The sequence below is a fragment of the Mustela lutreola genome, chromosome 18 (assembly GCF_030435805.1).
Source record: "Mustela lutreola isolate mMusLut2 chromosome 18, mMusLut2.pri, whole genome shotgun sequence".
Taxonomy (NCBI): domain Eukaryota; kingdom Metazoa; phylum Chordata; class Mammalia; order Carnivora; family Mustelidae; genus Mustela; species Mustela lutreola.
In genome coordinates, this window is record NC_081307.1 from 28,744,197 (window position 1) to 28,760,798 (window position 16,602).

The following is a 16,602-nucleotide window of genomic DNA, read 5'->3' on the forward strand; positions in this document are numbered from 1 at the left end:
ATAGCCACTCTGGCAAGAATCCTCTACACACGATGAAGAAATATTTCCGAGCTCTGCAGAGAGCATAAGGTGTCACACTTCTCTGCACGCCCGTTGGAAGGCAGGAGCTGGTCTGCCTCGGGCTCCGTGGGGCTCAGGGATGGCTTTAGTATTTCGGACTGTGGCACAGTTCGCTGGGATCTCACTCTCTTTGCTGGGATGGGTGTTGTCCTGTCTTACAAACTACCTGCCACAGTGGAAAAACCTCAATCTGGACCTAAACGAAATGGAGAACTGGACCATGGGGCTCTGGCAGGCCTGTGTTATCCAAGAGGAGGTGGGGAGACAGTGCAAGGACTTTGACTCCTTCCTGGCTTTGCCTGCTGAACTCCGGATCGCCAGGATTCTCATGTTCCTGTCCAACGGGCTGGGGCTCCTGGGCCTGCTGGTCTCCAGCTTTGGCCTGGACTGCCTGAGGATTGGAGAGACGCGGCGGGGCCACAAGAAGGGGCTGCTGATTCTGGGAGGGATTCTGTTCTGGGCGGCAGGGGTTGTGGTCCTGGCTCCGGTGTCCTGGGTCGCCTACCAGACGGTCCAGGAGTTCTGGGATGAGACTGTGCCAGAGATCGTGCCCAGGTGGGAGTTTGGGGATGCCCTCTTTCTGGGCTGGTTTGCTGGTTTTTCCCTCCTCCTGGGAGGGGGCCTGCTGGACTGTGCAGCCTGCTTCTCCCAAGCTGCCCCAGCTTTGGGCCACCACGCAGTGGCAGAAACAAGATATCACTGTGAGCACCGGCAGATGAACAAAGCCCATCGGAAAATCTAAGCCAGAAAACATCAGTGGGGTCCATCGTTCAAGAGCAACTCACTCCTTTCTGGATTTGGTAGGATTTCTTGCTACACAGCCATCCATTCACTGGGCTTTTAATTTTCTAAAATGCATTTCCCTGTGGCTATTCGCTTCTTAAATTATAATTTCCTTCTAAGACAGTAAAAACACTTTTATCTTCTCTTCTGAGACCAAAACCACTCAAGACTTAATAGTAATCATACTCATTATGTGGATGAGTTTTCTCCATTTTAAAATAGATTCGGTGATTGCACAGAGCTGGTAAATAAAACATTGTATTAGCACTTACGTATCTTTGAATTGTTATTCATAGAGATGAATCGTTTTGGCAACTGCTAATCATTTATTGCTTTCGAGTGTGTAAGGTCACCTGTTATCTTGAAACTAAAGTCTTGTTGCATATTTACTGAGAAAGGACATTAGATTAGACTAAAAAAATTGCTGGTTCTTTGAAAGCTTGAGAGGAGACGTGGGCTATTTCATCTCCTTTGTCATTGGAGACCTCAGGGCCTCTAAGGGGCCTTTTCCAAAAGCCAGCCACATTCCTTCATGCCTTCCTCACCAGTGCAGAAGCAGAGGGTGGCAATCTGGTGTTTGGGGAGGTTCACGTAAAATACGGGCCCCCAAGTGTGCTTTGGCTTCGGTGCCCTGTGCTCTGTGGCAGACGGCTGAGGGCCCTGGATGCCGCTGGCTCTGTGGAGCAGCCACTGGGGGGCGGTGGGGGGGGGCGCTACAGGTCAAGGTGGGGGGGGGGGTAGGGTGGGGGGAAGCTCCTGGCCCACCTTGGGGACTCCTTCTTTTACTCCGCATGATACAAATGGGCCCTCTTTTTCTATCAACAATACTGACCGCCCAATCCAGAACCATTTCCAGCAAACTGCTGGCTTGGGAAGTTCCTCATGACGGATCTGGTATTTGCTCGGTACACGGCTCAGGTAAACTCTTGTTTGCAACAATCAGAGAAATTGACTGAACAGTACATGACACTGAAATGAAGTATGAAGCAATATGCATCTTTGTTTAAAAAAACAAACAAACCCACTGAACCGTTTTCCACCCACAAACACAGGAAAAGTGCAGAAACCAAAGTTAATCTATGCGATGTATTTGCGTACTTTTACAGAGACAATTAACAGAAACAGAAACATATTCAGAATTTAACCTGATTAAATATTTAGTTCAGTCCTGAGCTTTTGATATTTAATACAATATAGATAAAGTAATAGCAAAAAAAAAAAAGATTTTAGATTTGATTTGCATGCTACAGACAGCTAGATTTTGTTCATTTGGCTAGCAATATGTTTTTTTGTACCTGTAACTTAGATTCTGATATACAAAATTATAACATATTGATAATTCAAACTTGAGAACTAAATATTACATTCTTTTTACCCTGTGCAGAATAAATTCTACCTTTAAAAAATAGTATTTATAATATTAAAATTCATATTGTTCATATGGTTTTGTGATCAAGTTATTAAAATGTTTTGTCACTGTGAATCATTTGGGTTAGTACAAATATGACAGAATTGTTAAAAGCTGCCTAAAATACACAACACTATTGCTGATTCTTTTAAAAGTGTGGAAAAGGATTATATTAAAATAAGTTCGTTTCTCATGTTAGAAATGAGCAAATTTTGTAAAAGAAAACCCAAATCCTGGTCACAACTGTTGACTACCAGCCTGAGACAGATTTTATTCTTCTTTTATACTTGTCTGAAACTTTTTGTATTACAAAAAGTAAACAGCGAATCTGATGAAGACTTATAAAAGTGTAGATATTCCAATATAGCCTCTTCTATGTCAAACATTTAAAATGGCCAGAACCGAACTATATATTAAACAGAACATAAATAAGACCGTAAATAAATAAATGAAGAAAATAGAATTGAACGGTATAACTACACAAAATTCTATAAACATTTTCACGGTCAAGCTAAGACGCTGAAAACAGCTGACCTTCATTTAGCGCTACATTAAATAAACCTCTGTCTTTCACATTTGACCTTGACAAGGATGAATGGTATTCTCTTTCTAGTTCTCCTTAGTCATCTGATAGAATGAACCTCACGGCCTTGAAGGACTGTGTGCAGCCAATTCACAAGGCTAGTTTATGTTCAAAGTCGTGTCACATCCGGTTATAGCTTCAGAGACATTTAGATTTAAGTGGTGGGACAATGGAGGAAAAAATAATTGAAGTTCTAGGTTCAGAAATTGCTTAATTTGAATTTTGATTCTGGTAAAAGGAACTTTCCAAAATATGTATAATTACTTCCAAGAAACTAAAAATTCCTGCCAGGGATTCTATGTTAGAAATAGAACTTAATACATATTTTTTTAAGGGGTCCATACCTTGAAGATGATTTTTGCATTTCTTTAAAAAAAAAAAAAAAGATTTAGTTTGTTACAGAAGACGGCTAGCCAAAAATTGCCTCTTCTACTGTAACTGGCTGGATGATAAGTAGGATTTAAATTGCATAAATACTCTTTATTCTAAAAGCCTTTATGTTGGCAGAGCTATAGGGCGGCTTGCTTTCTTTTAAGCCCATGCTTGGGCTGGGGAGGGGGAGGACACTGGCTGGCTGGAGTCCGTTCCTCTGCCTACCTTAGTTCATCTAGGATTGTTTTCTGAAACAAACGCCTTGGCCCATACTTCAGATTGATAATCTCCCCAGGCACACTCTTCTCTTGGCCTCCTCACCACAAATTACAGATGGGAGCCCCTAAGAATGAGAGCTGCAAAATAATTCCTAGTGAATGTGAGAAATCGGTTTAATAAAGTTAAAAAAAATTTTTTCTTTTGGCAACTTTGATTTAATCAAGATTCCCATTTTCCTGAGGGAGTTCTTGTCCGTGTCCCCGCCACAAGGTGGGTGCTGTCTGTTCTCAGAGGGCCGGCCACCATGGTCTTGTCATGGGCACCACCCTCGGACCTGGGACAGCAGCTCAGCAGCGCAAGCTGGAAACCCTGGCTGGAACACGGCTGCGGAGTCCGGGCATGTTCTGGGCCGTGGGTGCTCGCTCACGTGCTGATTCGAGTGGGTTGAGGGTACCCGGCTCTCTCCTCTCCCTGCCCACCCTTAATGTGACAAATCACAAGGTCTTCCCTGTAGTTCGGAGCCCTGCTCCTTTGGGTTCCGAGATTCCCACTCAGCATCTGGTTTTCTTTAGACTCCAAGAAAAGGACAAGAATGAAAGTGTTTTCAGGAAACAGGGGCTTCAACACGGGTGATGGCGTGGGCGCAACACCTGTTTCGAGCTGGACTCATTGGACTCCTATTTGCCTTCAAACCAGGGGTACAAAGATACCACGTGGGCCTGTTGCCATCCTCCTGGTCTGCCCCTAAGACATCGAATGAAAAGCCAAGCTCGCCTTCTGCTAAACCGAGTTCTTTCTTGACAGTTGGTTCAACAGTATACTCTGGGCGCCACCTCTATTCCGTTTGTACAAAACACAGGCTGCTGGCGATTCGTAGGTACTGGACAACATTTGTGTACCAGATCACTCCATTTTGGTTTCCTGATTTTTTTTTTTCTTTTTTAAACATACAAGAATTACATTCAAGGTACTTTACAAATGAACATGTTGAAAATCTGATGTGATATGAAAGCTCTTTAAAGAGTGGACAGTCACGTTACAAAAAACACACCCCCCCCCAACAAAACAAAACAAAACAAATGTTCAGTCTTGTACCCTCCCTAGTTAGTGAAGAGGTGACAGAGTACTTTCCGTAGGGGGTGTGATCATACGTCATCAGCCGGCAGGGACGGAATGCTTATCTTCGCTCTGGTGAAGTAGGCAATCTTCTCCCTAGAGTCAGGGGTGAGAAATAAACTGGCTTGAACACAACATTGAAAATACTCTGCGACCACTGAAAATAGTCCCAAGAACCCCAGCGTGGTCTCTGCAAGCCTGCACAGGTGATCTGTTCCTTGGGCAGAACACTCTAAAATCAAGATCGTCTCCCCCCTACCCTTTTCCCCCCGTCTTATCCCTTGATGGGAGCTATAAAGGAGAAGGGCGGCTCCGGTTTGCAGCGAATCGCCTACAGACCAAGACAGGCACTTCCTTCCTGGATTTCCAGCATCAGACCGTTTCTAAACCACTCGGGGGTCCGTTATGAGCGCTTCTAAACGAGGCAGGAGAGGATGCGTAAGCCCAAAGTCCCAGGACTTCGTAGGAAAGTTCTCCAGGGACCTTGCAGAAAAACACATGATACTGGGAAAATTCTTTAAGATCAATACCAGGCCCAGGTAGGGGACCCTTGCTGAGTGATCCCATGACTCCCAAGGCGGGGGAAAGAAGAAATGTGACTGTAGCAAAGGCAGAGCTGTCCCAAATCCCAAAGCGGGGATAAGGAGAAACAACCCGAAAGGGAGAGGCTGGGAAAGATTGGGCAGAAAGGTTTCAGAGGTTAGGAGAGTATTAAAATGATAATAATAATAATAATAATAATAAGATCGTATAGTTGCCAAAGGCAGGAGCAGGACACCCACTTCGTGCCAGGTCTGCACATCACACACAGCGGCGCGCCAACGGTATTTCCCGGGGTGGTGCTGTCGCGCGGGCACGGGGGCAGCGATAAAGAAGGGAACAACAACAAACAGAATAAAGCACCAGCCTTCCTTCGAGAAACTAAGAGTCCATGTAGGCGGCGGAGGGAGTGCGGCGTCAGGAGCCAAGTGCTGGGGTGGAAAAGCTCTGAAGACTAAGGACAGGAGAGAGAGGAGAGGGAGCGGCCCGGAACCCCGGGACCCGGAACCACCGCTGTCTCCGCGGTCCGCGTCCTCTCAGGCGAGGGCGGGTGCTCGTGACGTCACTACAGGCCGGAAGGAGCGCCGGAAGCGGAAGCCTCGCTGCACGCGGGGCCTCACAGCCCTGAGTGGCCATTTTTGACTCCTGATTTCAAACTTCCTCGACGAATCAGAGGAGCAGGGCACACGGGGCCCCTGATTCCAGGTGAGACAAGCAGACAGGGTGAGTGAGTGAGTGTGTGTGTGTGTGTGTGTGTGTGTGCGCGTCCCCAGTGCCGGAGGGTACCCCAGACGCCCCCTGCTCCCGGGGAGCGTCCCCGACCCCACACGGCGAGGGGGCCCAGGAGGGGCCCCAGAACGTCTGTTGAATGAGTGAACAACAAAAGCCCGGAAGATCTGTGTCTTTCTGTGTTTACTCAGGGAGATGTGCCAGCTGCTTCTCGGGGGGTGGGGCGCACCCCGAGTTCCTAGGAGCCGGGCTTGGATCGGGTCAGGGCCACTGCCGGGGGAGTCTGTAACCTCAGGAAGGAGCAGACGGAAGCATCTACGTTCACATGGTAGGAGAGGATCTGGGGACTCCTGCGCTAATGCGAACTGGCGGCATAATTCAGATGGCGAGAGGACACGCGACGGTGTCGTGGGTGGGGGGTTTACCTGAAGGACTGCACCTGCCGAGGCACCTTCCGGCTCTGCTCCCGGAGCCGGCACACGTCCTTGGAGACTTGCCGCATCAATTTCTCTGCATTCAAACCTTGCTTCTGCTCTTCTTTTGACTGTTCAGCCTGGGAAAGGAAATCAAATCACAAAACCCCAAAGAGCACTAATTAGAAAGCTCCGAAGACGTGCTGTTAAGGCTTGAGAGCCTGGGTCCTGAGCCCAGAGTGGAGCGTGGACAGTGATGGGGGGAGGGGGGGAGGGAGGGGGAGCGGGAGTGTCCCTCTCCGCTCACCACAGTCGGGTGCCCCTCTCACGCAGCTGTGGCGCAGTCGCTGATTGCCGCAAGTTTATTTCACTGAACTTCAAAGATCTTAGTACTTGGGTAATATGTGATCCTTTTAGTACGTTTGGAAAACCAAAGAACCCCCCAAAAAAGAAATGAAAAACTACTTATGGCACTGTGACCAAGAAATAGGCCCTAACATTTCAACCTCTGATTCATCTTTTCAAACTGTTTTCTATCTTAGCCTAATTTTAAAAGCAGTTTATTGATGTACAAGTTACATACCAGGTTATCCTCTTTTACTTAGTCATATAAACTTAAGATTCCTCCAGGCATTTCCATGGCTTGATTGCTTTATTTTTTTTTTTTCTTTTTGTAGCACTGAATAATATTCCATTGTTTGCAAGTACCACAGTTTATTTATCCATCACTCACTGAAGGATATCGTGGCTACTCCCAAGTTTTGGCAGTTATAAAGAAAGATGTCATAACATCCATGTCCATAACTTTTCAACTCCTTTGAGTAAATACCAACAAGTGTGACTCCTAGATCATATGGCAAGAGTGTGTGTATTTACTTTTGTAAGAAAAATGTTAACCTAACCTGCATCTTACACTTCATGCTATCTTATATGTCAATTACATCTCAACACAGCTGGGGAAAAGAAGAATTGAAAAAAAAAAAAAAGTCTGGGTCCATGGTTGCTGTACTATTGCATTCCCACCAGCAGTGAAGAAGAGCTCCTCCTGTGCTATGTATTTGCCAGCATTTCGTGTTGTCAGTGAAGCATCAGTGTTTGAGTTTGGCCATTCTAACAGGCGTGTGCTGGTAGCTCACTGTTGTTTCAATTTGCAGTTCCCTAAGGACATATGATGTGTAGCACCTCTTCATAAGCTTCTTTACCATCTGTATATCTTTTTTGGTGAGGTGTCTGTTTAGGTGTTTGGTCTACTTTTCAGTTGGGCTGTTCATTGTCTTATTGTTGAGCTTTAAGAGTTCTTTGTATATTTTGGATAGCAGTCTTTTATCTACAGTTCTTTACAGTTTTGTATTTAGGCCTACAATCCATTTTTAGTTCATTTTTGCTAAGTGCGTAAAATCTGTGTCTAAATTTTTTTTTCTTTTGCATGTGGATGTCCAGGTGTTCCATTTTGTTGAAAAGATTCTCTTGTTCCATTGTATTTCTTTCACTCCACTGTCAAAATTCAGTTGATTCTATTTGTATGGGTCTGTTTCTGGGCTCTCTATGATCCTCTAGTGATTTATCTATTCTTTCAATACTACACTATCTTGATTACTGTTGCTTTACAGTTAAGTCCTGATGTTGGGTAGTGTCAGCCCTCCAACTTTGTCTCCTTCAATATTGTGATGGCTATCATCTGTCTTTTGTCTCTCCATATAAACTTCAGAGCCAGTTTGTCTATGTCCATGATATAATTTGCTAGGGTTTTTGACTGGGATTGCATTATCTATAGGCCAATTTGGGAAGAACTAATATTTTTTTCCTTTTTTTTAAAGTTGGTTCTGTGCCCCGTGGGGAGCTTGAACTCATGATCCTGAGATCAAGACCTGAGCTGAGATCAAGAGTTGGAATCTTAGCAAACCAAGCCACCCAGGCACCCTGGGAAGAACTAACATCTTGACATTATTAAGTCTTCCTATCCATGAACATGGACTGTCTCTCCATTTATTTAGTTCTTTGATTTTATCCATCAGGTTTTGTACTTTTCCTCATTTAAATCCTATACATATTTTGTTAGATATGTAATTATTTCATTTTGGGGGAATGCTAATTGTGTGGTGTTTTTAATTTCAAATTCCACTTGTTCTGTAGAATACAGAAAAGCAGTTGACTTTTTATATATTAACCTTATATCCTGCAACCTTGCTATTGATTTTCCTGTTTTCGATGTCATTGATTTCTATTCTAATTTTTATTTCCTTTCTTCTGATTGCTTTGGATTTACTCTTTGTTTTTTAGTTTCCGAAGGCTGAAGCTTAGATTATTGACTCTAAATCTTCCTTTCCAGTATATACATTCACTATTTATAAATTTCCCTCTAAGCACTGCTTTTGCTGCATCCCACAAAGTTTGATAAGTTGGCTTTTCATTTTCATTTAGTTCAAAATGTGTTTTCTCTTGAGATTCCTTTTTATGACCCATGTGTTATTTAAAAATGTGTTGTAAGGTCTCCAAGAACTTTGGGATTTTCCAGCTATCTGTTATTGATTCCTAGTTTTATTCCATTGTGGTCTGAAAGTAGATACTACATGATTTGTATTCTTTTATATTTTTAAGTTGTATTTTATGGCACAAAACATGGTCTCTCTTGGTGAATGTTCCATGTGACCTGGAGGAGAATGAATTCTGCTGTTGTTGGATAAAGTAGTCTACGGATTTCAGTTATTTCTAGTTAATTAACAGTGTGGTTGAATTCAGCTATGTCTTTGCTGATTTTCGGCCTTTGGGATCTGTCCATTTAGGACCAAGGGCTGTTGAAGTCTCCAACTCTAAGAGTGGATCTACCTATTTCTCCTTGTAGATATATCAGTTTTTGCCTCATATATTTTGATGCTGTGTTAATAGGTGCGTACACATTAAGGACTGCTCTCTCTTCTTGGAAAATGATTCCTTTGTCAGTAATTATGTAATGTCATTGTTTAATCATTATGTAATGTCCTTCATTATATCAGACAACTTTTATGCTCAGCTGTCTGCTCTGTCTCAGATTAATATAGCTACTCCCACTTTGTTTTGATTAGTGTTAGCATGGTATATTTTTCTGTAACCTTTTACTTTTAGTCTATATGTGTTTTATATGTAAAACGGGCTTCTTGTAGACAAACATATAGTCAGGTCTTGCCATTTATTAAACTCTGACAATCTCTTTGAATTTGCAAATTCAGATCATTAATGTTTAAAGTGATTACTGAGGGGCACCTGGCTGGCTCAGTCAGTAGAGCATGGGACTCTTAATCTTGGGGTTGTGAGTTGGAGCCCTACATTTAGTGCAGAGATTACTTAAAGTCTTTAAAAATTAAAGTGATTACTGATATGGCTGGAATGATATCTACCATACTGATAATTGTTTTCCCATTGCTCTTATTCTGTTTCTGTTTTTGCCTTCTACTCTTGTGCAGTCTTTTGTGGTTTTAATTGAGCATCCTATATTACCATTTTCTCTCCTTTCTTAGCATATCAATTATACTTTTAAAAACATTTTTAGGTGGTTGTCCAATATTTTGCAATATGCAAAACATCACAGTACTTTATGGACAGTGCAAGTACCATATAACAATAAAATATTCCTAATCTCTCCCTGTTGTTCCTTGTGTCGTTGCTGTCATTTATTTCACTTACACACAAGCATATATATGTCAAATACATAGTTGCTATTATTATTATGAATTGTTATGTTAGATTAATTAAGAGTAAGAAAAATAAATGTTTTAACTTTATCATCACTTAACTCCTTTAGTGCTCTCCCTTTCTTTATGTAGATCTTAGCTTCTGACCTATACTATTTTCCAACTCTCAGAAGAGCTTCTGTTAACATTTCTTGCTAGGCAGATCTACTGACAATAAATTCTCTCAATTTTCATTTGCCTGAGAAAGTACTTCTCCTTCAGTTCTGAGGGATAATTTTGTAGGGTACAGAATTCTCAGCTGGTGGGTTTATTTTTGTTTTTGTTTTCCCTCTCAACACCTTAAATAGATCACTCCACTCTCCTTGCTTGCATGGCTTTGGAGAAGTCAGATGTAATTCTTCTCTTTGCTCCTGTAGAAGCTACTCTGGCCTCTTTCAAGAGTTTTCCTGTATTTTTGATTTTCTGCAGTTTGCGTGTGATGTGCCCAGGTATAGGGTATTTTGGTTTGTTTGTTTGTTTTGCATTTATCCTATGTGGTAGTCTCTGAGCTTCCTGGACCTGCCATTAATTTGGACATATCTGACATTAATTTGGACAACTTCTCAATTATTGTGCCTTTTTTTTTTTTTAAGATTTTATTTATTTGACAGGCAGCGATCACAAGTAGGCAGAGAGAGGAAGGGAAGCAGGCTCATCGCTGAGCAGAGAGCCCGATGCGGGGCTCGATCCCAGGACCCTGGGATCATGACCTGAGCAGAAGGCAGAGGCTTTAACCCACTGAGCCACCCAGGCGCCCCCTCAATCATTATGCTTTAAATATTTCTTCTGCTTTTCTCTTTCTTGTGCTGGTGTTTCCATTATGTGTAAGTACACTTTTTGTAGTTGTTCCACCGTTCTCAGATATCCTATCCCTTTTCTCCCCCCTCAGTCTTTTCTCTCTTTGATTTTCGGATTTGAAAGTTTCTACGGACATTTCCTCAAGCTCAGAGATTCTTTCTTTAGCCATATCTAGTCTGCTAACAAGCCCATCAAAGGTATCCTTCATTTCCTTCAGTGCTTTTGATGTCTAGTATTTTTTAAAATTATTTTTTAGAATTTCCATTTTCCTTCAGCTAATATTGACCACTTATTCTTGCATGTTGTCTGCTTTTCCCATTAGAGGCCTTAGTGCATGAGTCATAATTGTTTAAATTTCTGGTCTCCTAATCCCAACATTTCTGCCATGTCTAAATCTGGTTCTAATGTTTTTTTCTGCCTCTTCTTTCAGTATGGTGATTTTATGTTGAAGCCCAAACAGACATAATGTAACAGGTGAATGGAACTCTGTAAGCAGGTCTTTAGTAATGAAGCAGAGGTGTGGGCGAACAGGAAGTCTTTTATAGTCTTATGATTAGGCCTCAGTCTTTTGGGGAGCCTGTGCCTCCAACTGAGAATTTCACAGTGTTTCTCATTCCCCCCACACCCTATTTAGGCACAACAGCCTGGCTGGAGTGGGTATTTATCTTCTCCCAAGTTGGTTAGGCTCTCAGAAAACCTTTGTAGGTTAGACTCTGACAAAACAGTTGCTCCTGGAGGCAGCTCTTGTTAACAGAATGCTCTGGTGTATTTCAGCATGGTCTTTCCACCCCCCCCCCCCTTTCCCTGATGGAAGCGCAGGAAATTTTCTTTTCTGATATTCACTAAGAGGACCTGGTAGAGCTACATGAGAATGCACAGAAGTTTTGAGGCTTCCCATGGCCAGTCCCTGGGAGTTTTCAACCCTCAGGCTTGTCTACATGGAACCTCCAGGACTCATCAATTATAGTTTAGGTTCTCCTACCCTAGCACTGGTTCCTCCAGAGTTTCTGCTCTGGTGAGTTATCATTTTCTGTGCTGCCTATTTCTCCAGTTTGGGGGGCATTGTTTTAACCTGTGATATCATTTTCCTGACAGATCTAAGAAGAGTTGTTTATTTTTAGTTTGTTCATGCTCTTTCCTTATTTTTAGAGCAGAACACTGATTTCCTTGTAGGCCAGACCAGGAAACAGAAGTCCATAACTTTTTTTCTTTTTATGTTAAGTTTGCAAGCATACAGTACATCGAGAATTTTGATGTAGTGTTCAAGGATTCATTAGTTGCATACAGCACCCAGTGCTCATCACAACACATGCCCTCCTTAATACCCACCACCCAGCTGCCCCATTCTCATCACCCCTCTCCCCTCTGAAACCCTCAGTTTGTTTCCCAGAGTCCAGAGTCTCTCATGGTTGGTCGCCCTAATTCCCCACCCACCTTCAGTTTTCCCTTCATTCCCCCATCGTCATCCTCCATTCTATTCCTTATGTTCTACATAGGAGTGAAACCATATGATAAATTATCTTTTGCTGCTTGACTTACTTCACTTAGCATAATCCCCTCCAGTTCCATCCATGTTGATGCAAATGGCAGGTACTCATCCTTTCTGATGGCGGAGTAATATTCCATTGTATCTATGATACAATGTAGTAATATTCCATTGTATCTATTCTTTATCCATTCTTATGTTGAAGGGCATCTTGGTTTCTTCCACAGTTTGGCTACTGTGGACATTGCTGCTATGAACATTGGGGTGCATGTGCTCCTTCTTTTCACTACATTTGTTTCTTTAGGGTAAATACCCAGTAGTGCAATTGCTGGATTGTAGGATAGCTCCATTTTTAACTTTTTGAGGAAACTCCATACTGTTTTCCAAAGTGGCTGTACCAGCTTACATTCCCACCAACAGTGTGAGGGGGTTCCCTTTTTTCACATCCTCATCAACATTTGTTGTTTTCTGCCTTGTTAATTTTTGCCATTAAAAAAATTGTGGCATAAGGTGGTATCCCACTGTGGTTTTGTGGCATAAGGTGGTATCCCACTGTGGTTTTGATTTGAATTTCCCTGATGGCTAATGATGTTGAAAATTCTTTCAGTGTATCTGTTAGCCATTTGTATGTCTTCTTTAGAGAAGTGTCTGCTCTTATCTTCTCTCCATTTTTTGGCTTGTTTTTTTGGGGGGTGTTGAGTTTGAGAAGTTCTTTATAGGTCTTGGATACCGGTATAACTTTTTAATAGCTTGATAACATCCTTTAATAGCTGTAGCATAATTATTTAATTAACTTTCTGGAATCATATCATTAAATTATTTCCATCCTGTAATGTTCACTGAAGGTGGGAATTAGCATTTAAACATCTAGATAAATGCACATTTGGTTACATTAGATTTTGAGGGGACAAAAGCAGGCATGTCCTGTGTATTTTGCAAACTATCCACAATAAAGAGTATATCTGCAATCATTTATAGCTACATCTATGTCTGTATAGAATTCTGCATTTGTATTACTCTACTATCAGGGAGAAAATAATCGTAATTTTGTTTAATTTGACTTATAGCTTAAAAACACATCTAAAAGGACAGTTCCTTGGCTACCTAAGTGAACTGTGAATCGGAAATGAGGCTTAAGTATAAATGTGCTGTTACTCTTCATTCCTTCATTATTTGGAAATTATGTGACTTATCCATGATGAGGAAACCAACCTCCACAAAGGCACCAACTCCCTCTTTCAGGTAAAGCTAAGAGGCTGCTTGGTTGTTAATTTAGGGTTTTGGCTCATGGTTTGCCTTGGGGTCTGAGCTGTTTACTCGGGTCCCTAAGCTTCAGAAGGGCAATGACTGCATCTTTTTTTGTTTGTTTGTTTTTGCATCTGTTCAACATAATTTATAGAGGTTCAAGTGCACAATAAACATTTTTAAGTCTGTGGTTTGTTTTTGAAAACGGCCTCTATTTGCAGAAGCTGCTTGTGATGTGTTCTACCATGAATTATATGAAGTCAAAGGCCACACACTACCTACGTACTTAATGAAGGGAAGTGTCATCTCGAAGCAGTCTTGTCAATGCATACTTAAAAACATTAGTTATCCTCACCTGACAGAAACAGAAATCTAATTTAAGTTACTTTGAGTCGGGGAAAGAGTGAGATCTTACAAATATGTGAATTGGTTTCTGGCATTTGTTTGGGAAGCTTTTTTTAAAAAAAAGGACTTCGAAGCAGAATTTTCGGTGGTGACCCAGCTTCCCTCTTCCCCTGCCCTCCTAATCCTCCCCAGGGTGCTGGGGGAACCAAGCCAGCTAAGCTCTAGGAAGCTCCCTTTGCTGGACGGACTCCAAGTCGTTGCTCTGACTCCAAGGGAAACCACCGTCCTTTTCATCCTTCCCAAGATGCACTGCGAGGGGGTTTATCCAGATCTGGGTCTGGGGCTCTTCTTGGCATGTTTACCAAGAATCAGCCGTTTTCATAATGAGACCGGTGGGCAGCATGGGAACAAGAGGTTCTTTCCAAGGCTCCCTAACCCTGACTCCCTTTTGGAAGCGGCTTGAGGGTGGGGTCTGGTCTGCCCTCCCGGTGCCGCACTCCCCAGTGCCGCCCCCTGCCGGCACCCAGTGGGAGTGCTGCGGACACAGGCTGAAAGAATGAGCGTGCGTCTATGGGAAGAACAGGTGTTTAGATGACGATCTTTTTAAATTTTATTTTTTATTTTTTTTAAAGATTTCTATGTATCTATTTGACAGAAAGACAGTGAGAGAGGGAATACAAGCAGGGAGAGTGGGAGAGGGAGAAGCAGGCTTCCCGTCGAGCAGGGAGCCCAATGTGGGGCTGGATCCCAGGACCTTGGGATCATGACCCGAACTAAAGGCAGACACTTAATGACTGAGCCACCCAGGTGCCCCCAGATGACGATCTTTTTAAGATTAATGTGCTTCAGTAACTCTCAAAAGATTTAGAACAGCCTTGGGTTTTTTCCAATGGTGACTGACTCCCAACAAAGCTCTCCAGAAGGCCAGAAAATAAAGACTGATGGATTTAGATTCAAAGTCGAGCAAACATCAGAACTTCTCTCACTTGAAAGGTGTTCAAAAGACAAACGATAGAGTGCACAAAACCATTTGTAACTCAAGTAATAGATTGGTGTAGAAAGAGGCCTTTCAAAGAGGAAAAATAAGACCTAACAGAGACAAGGGCCCTGGGTATGAGAGGCATCTCACAGAATAAACACAAGTGGCAAATAAACACATCTCCTCAAAGTGACACCACTGTCACCTACCAGACTGGGAACATTTAAGGGAAGTGTGGGGGACAGCACATGTCCCAATGCCTGAGCCACCGGAGGGGAGAGGACTGTGCTACTGCTGCCAGGAGGAAGGATCTAGAGTCGCACTGCCCCCCTCCCCAGGCGCGGTATGATTCTGGGCATTGGGGGAGGGGAGTTAGGGGCCAGGGAGACTCAGGTCATATGGGAAGCCCCTGCCCCGACCACTGGTCAGCCTGTCTCCTCATGGCCTCCCAAGTGCTGTGCTCCACTAACACCACACGAAATGTAGCCCTGCTTACTGGGGGCCACTGGTCACGGTGGTTGCAGCTGGAGCTGTAAAGGAAATGGGAAAATACAGACTGTCGGTGTTTGTTGGTAGCTTAGAGCAAAGTCTAAGACAGAGATCGACTCAGGCCAGAAGTCAGCATTGGCACAAAGAGAAGGAAGAAAAAACAGCTTTGCTAGGGGTGGTCCCCTGCAGCCTACAATCTAAACTGACTGGACAGTCCCATCATTGAGATCCTTCTGGACTTGAAAGAGCCAAGTCTTTCGGTTACAAACTTTGGAAGGAGAGAAGACTGGCGCCGGCAAAAAGGGATTATAAGGATCTTGTCTTCCCATATGCACCCGATGCTTCAGATTCTGCCAAGGCCAGGAAAGAACAAGGTTTTAGCCTTATAAGACGTGACAGGGACAAGACCTTTGCCCATGGTTGGTTCAAAGCCAAACTGCCAGGACCAGCAACTCTATTCCGAGGCATTTACGCTTTGGAAACACTACTGAATCCAGAACGGTGTCCCAAAATGTACAGGAATGCTCATTTCCACATCGTCCAATAACTGAAAGTTTTGGGAACTGTCATTAGAATAAATAATTATGATATATCTACACAGGTGAATGCCTTAAAAATAATGAAGTACAGCAACATTTACTACAATGGAACGCTGTTCTTCATATAAGAACACAGAATTAGGTGGGGGGAGAAAATCAAGCTTCGCGACAATTTATCTTCATGACCCTATTTTTGTGTAACCCTTCCAAATAACAAGCGCGCGCGCGCACACACACACACACACACACACGGCATAAGAAAAAGCTGGAAGGACAAATGCCAAGGAGGACGGGGCATCGAGGAGGCATCGCTGCTTTCTGCTTTATACAGTTCTGGATTATTTGGATTTAAACAATCAGCGTATGTTAATCTTTTAGCTAAAGAAAATATTTTTGAATTTTAAAATACTCTCAAAGCTCAAGTGCACTAAAGCATTGTGAATTTAAAAATAAAAATGCTGTGGCACTTTTCGGAAATATGACATTTTAAATTTACTTATCCAGCAAGTACTTATTTAGAATCAATCACACTCACACCACTTTATGGAAAGCTAACTATTCTGTCAAAGGGCATTCCTAGTACTTTGCTAATCATAATCCCTTGCAGTTAACTTCTGACTTTTCACCACAAACAATCCTTTTCCAGATTTTTTTTACTGCCCCACTTTCCTTGTTTTGAAAGACTCTGTTTAGAAAAGCCACCTTTGGGGCGCCTGGGTGGCTCAGTGGGTTAAGCCACTGCTTTCGGCTTGAGTCATGATTGCAGGGTCCTGGGATCGAGCCCCGCATTG

The 16,602-nt window shown here is 42.9% G+C and overlaps 2 protein-coding genes across 2 annotated transcripts in view; one reads left to right on the plus strand and one right to left on the minus strand.

The window, feature by feature from the left end:
- CLDN22 (claudin 22) lies at nucleotides 1-1,526 on the plus strand. Its single transcript, XM_059156231.1, has one exon. It carries the CDS (start codon nucleotides 140-142, stop codon nucleotides 800-802), a length of 663 nt encoding a protein of 220 aa, XP_059012214.1. The 5' UTR covers nucleotides 1-139; the 3' UTR covers nucleotides 803-1,526.
- A 389-nt stretch (nucleotides 1,527-1,915) lies between these two features.
- WWC2 (WW and C2 domain containing 2) overlaps nucleotides 1,916-16,602 on the minus strand; it is a 203,810-nt gene continuing 189,123 nt past the window's right edge. The window contains exons 22-23 of the mRNA XM_059156229.1: nucleotides 6,236-6,363; nucleotides 1,916-4,637 (exon numbers count right to left, since the gene is read on the minus strand). Of these exons, the coding sequence (XP_059012212.1) occupies nucleotides 4,571-4,637; nucleotides 6,236-6,363 (195 nt within the window). The 3' untranslated portion in view covers nucleotides 1,916-4,570. The remainder of the gene's footprint in view (nucleotides 4,638-6,235; nucleotides 6,364-16,602) is intronic.